At 58.4% G+C, this 5,861-nt stretch overlaps 1 protein-coding gene across 1 annotated transcript; it reads right to left on the bottom strand.

Annotated features, from left to right (window-relative positions):
- Positions 1-230: 230 nt before the first annotated feature.
- Positions 231-5,464, bottom strand: LOC127060437 (serine/threonine-protein kinase pim-1-like). The gene is given in 7 exon segments (XM_050983687.1): positions 231-1,481; positions 1,767-2,643; positions 2,876-3,025; positions 3,282-3,461; positions 4,110-4,476; positions 4,680-4,730; positions 4,877-5,464. Coding segments are annotated over 5 exon segments (1,293 nt in total). The 3' UTR covers positions 231-1,481; positions 1,767-2,643; positions 2,876-2,918.
- Positions 5,465-5,861: the final 397 nt, after the last annotated feature.

The following is a 5,861-nucleotide window of genomic DNA, read 5'->3' as shown; positions in this document are numbered from 1 at the left end:
TTGCTCAGGGCTTCCCACCGCCCCGGCTCCTCAGGGGCCTCCTGGTGTTCTGACAATTGACAGAGGCAATTTAACGGACACACCACTGGAAATAATGTTCTTATTTTACTGTCAATAAGAAGGTACCACAGTAAGATGATACATTAAATAAAAATGTGTGCTTGGCTTTTGTGACAAGCAAAAACAAGCAAGGTAGTGCACCTAAATAGGTACTATAAGAGAGAAAGAGAGCTATTTAAAAAGAATCATCACCAGTTGCCTAAATTGTTTATCATCTTGCAGATCTGCACTTGCTGGGGAGCCACATTTTACACCAAGGACCTGGGGAACCGTTCCCAGCAATTGGGAAAATCCTAGGTCATCCATTCACCCAGAGATGAGGTTTCCAAATTTGCCCTGAAAGTGAATCCAGCTTTTATAGGCCAAAAAGAGCAAGTCAACATGACTCAATTATATTTTTAGCCCAGAAACCCCTGCAGCTGATGGCATACTTCAAAACCAGCAGGGACACAGCTAGGCCAAAGCCCAAACCTCTGCTGGGAGGGTTTCCCCTCAATTACCCTACAAATAAACCTCTATTCAAGTCAGTTGGGAAAGTTTCTTCAAATGATACATTTCTGGTACCTAACTACACAGGGTTATGTGACAGTTTCTGAAGCAGCTGGTTTGGAGTCAAAGAGCCAGCAATAAGAGTCCTTGTCATCTATTTGTAGCTAAATCACACTTCAGGGGACTTGAAGGAGTTTGGAATGAGTTAGAGATCAGACCTCTGTGTTTTTAGATGTTGCCATTTCTTTTTCTTCTACATAGACAGGAACGATGAGTTTGGCTCACATTTTCACCACAAGGCTCAGAAGGTCACGAGACTCCTAGTTACAAGACCTTTTAAGGATTTATTGGCCAATCAAACACTGCCAGCAAGGATATTTATGTTTGAAAAGACAGGTGTCTGCTAAGGAAGAAAGGAGCCTCCCCTGAAATGGAAAATGTAAACCCCCTCCTTCTGAATTGTTGTAAGTTTGAAATTAAGGGGCTTTAAGGCAAAGATATGGGACAAGGAATAACTTCTTTAGTAGAGAAGAAAAAAAATTAAAAAACCAAAGCAGTAATATAAAATAACAGTGGCAGAGTCAGAATATGGTCTGACTCCCTGTGTGTCAGGGCGTTGGTAGCAGTCCCATTAAATGGTGGCTGTAGTTCTCCTGGAGAGACAGGTGAGATTCTGTTAAAGCAGTGATCCTGTAGAAGGGTGGAGTTTTCCTCTGAAGATCCAGTGGTGGTGTGGATTGGTCTGGTCTTCCTCTGGGAATCCAGTGGGAAAGGGCTGCTCCTCTGGGAAATCCAGCAGGAAAGGTGCTGTGGTGTTCCAACTGTCAGATTATATCCAGGAAGGAATGCTAGGCTCCACCCTCTGGGTGGAGCTTCTCCCAATGGGATGATGTAATTTTATCAGTCATGCAGTCAGCACCCGCAGAGCCCGGCTGCAAGGAGAGAAAGCAGAAACCGCCCGTCAGCTGAAGGCTCCTGTGCCCTTGTCCCAGCCGCCCGCGGTGCCCAGGCCATGCTGGCCGTGCTCAGAGCGGTGCCCAGAGCTGCCCAGCACTGCTGCATTTGGCAGCAGAGCAGGAGGGCAGGACATGTGCCCAGCCTGCAGCCAGCCAGGGCACATCCACCTCCTCAGCAGCTGCCCAGAGCAGGATGCTCCTGTGCTCGCTGCCATCTCCCAGAAGCTCTGATCCCACCATGCCAGGCAGATGGGGACCCACCTCACGCCCTCCCCCGCTGGAAGAAAAGCTGGTCCCAAACGATGTCCTCAGCCTTCTCCAAGGGCACTGCCCATCCACGCTGCAGCTGGTCCCAAGCACTTCCTGATCCAGACTGGAGGCCACCTAGAACAGTTCCTCTAGAAAAACAAACAACAAATTATTGAAAATAGATTACAGACAAAAAGGGGAAACAAGAAAAAAGGTAAAAAATCTTATCTCTGCCAGGGCCTTGAGGAAGGCCCAACCCCTGCATGGAAGGAAAAACCCACACACAGGTAAGGGAAGCCCAGGCTTTCTCCCTTCCCCCTGCACTGCCTCCCACAATAACACTGATCCCAAAGCAGACAGGGGCAGTGGAGCAGCCCAAGCCCTTCCTTGCCTGCACAGCAAAGCAGCCCCAGCTCCAGCAGGTTCTGGAGTCCCACCTCTGCTCCCACCATGGGGGTTTGTTTGTGTTGGGCTGGCTGCCCCAGCCCCAGCCCAGAGCACGGTGGGTGCTGGGGGCTGTTGGCAGGGCCAGGAGCCCACTCCCATTTCGTACCCAGCCCAGCCCATCCCCCCAGCCCTGCCAAAACCAGCTGGGCAGCCGACTGAAGGATCAGCTGCATCTGCCCCAGCAAAGGGGGAACCTTTGGTTCCCTGCCCTCTCACAGGCTGTGCAATGCCCAAATCTGGGGGCATCCCCCTGGGTGTGGACTCATCTGCAAATTCGCTGTGGAGCCTGGCTTTGGAGAAGGAGCCCGGATCAAAATCCATCATCTTCAGCTGGCCCGTGGCCAGGTCCAGGAAGAGGTTGCCATCCTTGATGTCATCCTCGCTGTCTCCAGCAGCAGCAGTCCCACCTGGTACAGCGTCTCCAGGAGCTCCTTCTCCTTTCCTTTGGGTGAGACCAGGCTGTCAGGGTTCTGCCCAGGGCCCCAGCTGTCAGGGAACCAGGACAAGCAAAACCAGCTCGGATGGTGGCCACCAGTGCTGGGCAGAGCAGCTCAGCTCCAGCACAAGGGCTGTGTGTTCCCATCTGATGAGCCCTGGGCAGTGACACAGGCAGGACAAAAAGTCTGGCTTCCTTTGCTTCTGATGGCCAAGGCATGTGTGGAGCTGTAACTTACCAGGGCCCGGCATCACAGTGTGCCTGTGGCTCTCTCCCTTCTTCTAGGGCAGATGAATATCCTGCATCCAAGGATGACAGAGCAGCTCTTCTAATGAGGGCCTTTCAGAGTCCAGCATGGATAAACATTGCCTGATCAGATCTTGGCACTCTGGGCAGAGAAACCACAAATCGCCGGTCAGTTGGAGAAGGCTCCTGTTGGCTTTGCCCCACTATTCCCGTGCCCAGGCCATGCTGGATGTGCTCAGAGCTGGGCCTAAGCTTTCCCATCCATTCCCTGTTTTGGAGGAGAGCAGGAGAGCAGGACATGTGCCACCTCCTCAGCAGCTGCCAGAGCGGGATGCTCACGAGCCCGCTGCTGTCTCCCAGCACTGGGATTCCCCCCGTGCCCAGAGATGAGGATCCACCTTGAGAGAGCCCTTGTGGCAGCGAGAGCTGATAGTCCCAGCTGATGCTCTGGCCCCTCCTGAAAGGGTGCTTCCCACAGACCATCTGGTGCAGCAGGATGCCCAGGGACCAGATGGTAGCTGGCCTGCCATAGTACCAGCCAAAGTGGGTCCATTCTGGGGGGCTGAATGAGCGTGTTCCTATGGAATACAGATGGAGTTCATCAGGGGGATGCTGCTGCTCCCAGAGCCTGGCCCCAGCATCCCTGGGTATGCAGGGCCTGCTCCAGTGGCACATGGAGTATGATCCACTGCCCTCCTGCCAGCACCTGGGATTTGTGTATAGACTTGGGGTTGCAAAAGAAACCACTGGTACTGGAAGAGGGCAGTGGAAGTCCTGGCAAGGCCCAACCATGAAAAGGAAAAACCCATTAAGTGCTGGGAAAAAAACATGCCTTCATCCTGCCTGCCTGCATTGCCCCAGAAAACATTATGAACCCAAGACAAACCAGGGGAGTGGAGCAGTCCAAGCCCTTTCTCACCTGCACACCAAACTGTCTGAGACACAGGTTTTGGCACCCCCTCTCTGTTACTGCCACCCACCCACGGGTGTTTTTGTCAGGCTGGCTGCCCCAGCCCCAGCCTGTCATGGGCAGAGTGGGGGGCAAAGGCTGCCAGCAGGGCTGGAAGCTGGCTCCCCACCCAACCCTGAGCAAAAGCAAATCGGCTGAAATCTCAGTGTCATGAAGGGCAGCAAAAGGGAGAATCCCCGCTGCCACACCCAGCTTGGGCTGTGAGATGTTGGGCCATGAGATGCTGGGACCAGGAGCACACCCTGTGTGGGCTCACCTGCATAGTGAGTGTAGGCTGTGTCCTGCAGGTAGGTGCCACAGCCAAAGTCAATCAATTTGGCCTGCCCGGTGGCCAGGTCAACCAGGATGTTCTCTGGTTTGATGTCCCTGTGCAGGACCCCACAGCTGGTGCAGTGCTGCACGGCCTCCAGCACCTGGCGGAACAGCTCCCGCGCCACCTCCTCGGGCAGGAACCGCCGTGCCCGAATGAAATGCTGCAGGTCCTGACACTGCTCCGGGCGCTCCAGCACCATCAAGACGTCGTTGGGGAGCTCAAGCCACTCCAGCAGCTGAACCACACCAGGGAAGCCAGTGGACACCTTGGCCAGCAGCACGATCTCCAGGGGTGCGCTGGTGCCGTCGGGCTGCGGGAGGAGCACGATGCCGTCAGTGGGGCTGATGCCGTGCCGGGGCTCGGGAAGCCCTCAGCCAGCCCGGGATGCTCTGTGCCCTGCGCTGGCCCCACGCCCGCTCTCCCTCGAGGTGTCCTGGCCGCTTCCAGCCTGCCGGGCCTCGGCTCATCCCCGCCCGGCACAACCCGGCTGCTCCCGCTGGCCCCCTCACTCACCAGCTCGCCCCAGTGCCGGACGCGCTTCCGGGGCACCCTTTTGATGGCCACCTGCAAGCCAAAGTCAGCAGCGGGCTCAGCTCGCCGCCCGCCACGCACAGCCCCATCCTCCGACATTTTCCGCCATCCTCCACCTTCCTCCTCCTCCGCCCCCTCTTCCTCCTTCTCCTGCGCCTGTCGCTGGCCCCGCCGCTCACCGGGGCTCCGTCCGAGAGCCGCGTGGCCGTGAAGACGCTGCCGAAGCCGCCGCGCCCCAGCAGCGAGCCCAGCCGGTACTGCTCCTTCAGGCCCTGCTGCGCCTTCCCTGCCGGCGGGACGCGGCTGTCGGCGCTCGGCCCGGGGCCGGCAACGGACCCCGATGGTCCTTCAAGCGCCCCGGGCCGGCCATCCCCAGGCGTTCGCTCCCTGCAACGGGACAGCGGCGGCTCGGGGCCAGCGGCCGCGCTGCCGAGCGGCGGAGCTCGGGCCGGGCAAGCGGCAGCGGAGGCAGCGGGAGCGGCCGCACCACCTGTGTCCTCCGCGGGCCCCGGTAGGAGCCGGGGTCGGGGCCGGGGCCGGGGCCGGGGCCGGAGCCGGAGCCGGTGTCAGGGCCGGAGCCGGGCTCGGGCCAGGCGGAGCCAAAGGGAGGCGATGCCGCCCCAGCCCCAGGCACTGATGCCCGCCCAGCAGCGCCACCGCCAGTACGACCGGAGCCGGCCGGAGGCGAGACCGCGGCGGGACGCCCGGGTCCGGGAACGGGGCAGCCCCGCCCGGGGCCGGGCCGGGGGCAGGGCCCGACCGGGCATGGGGAGAGAGAGCCTGGGAGAGGAGGGGACCCCGGGGAAGGGAGACCGGGAGAGGGTGCGGGACTGTGGGAGAGGGAGAGGACGAGCGAGAGGGACTTGTCAAAGTCGCTGCTTTCGCTGCTGCTTTTTCTGCTGCTGCCACTGCAACTGAAGCGCCGGGGCCGTTTGTCCCCGTGTCCGTTTGTCTGTTGCCCACTCTCCCGCGTGCCGAGCTCCGCACTCTCCGGGGGCAGCCCCTGAGCCTGTCCAAACACGGGAACTTTGCCGTGTTCAGCCAAGACCCAGAGTCTGGACTCTGGCACAGCGGCAGAGGAATCCCCTCGGTCCCTGCTGTGCATTGTCCCTGCTGAGGGTCAAACACTATCGGAGCGCATTCCCTGAATGCTGAATTTGTACC

The sequence above is a fragment of the Serinus canaria genome, chromosome 25, assembly GCF_022539315.1.
Source record: "Serinus canaria isolate serCan28SL12 chromosome 25, serCan2020, whole genome shotgun sequence".
Taxonomy (NCBI): domain Eukaryota; kingdom Metazoa; phylum Chordata; class Aves; order Passeriformes; family Fringillidae; genus Serinus; species Serinus canaria.
The sequence above is the reverse complement of the archived record's forward strand: the minus strand, read 5'-3'. Positions and strand labels throughout refer to the sequence as shown.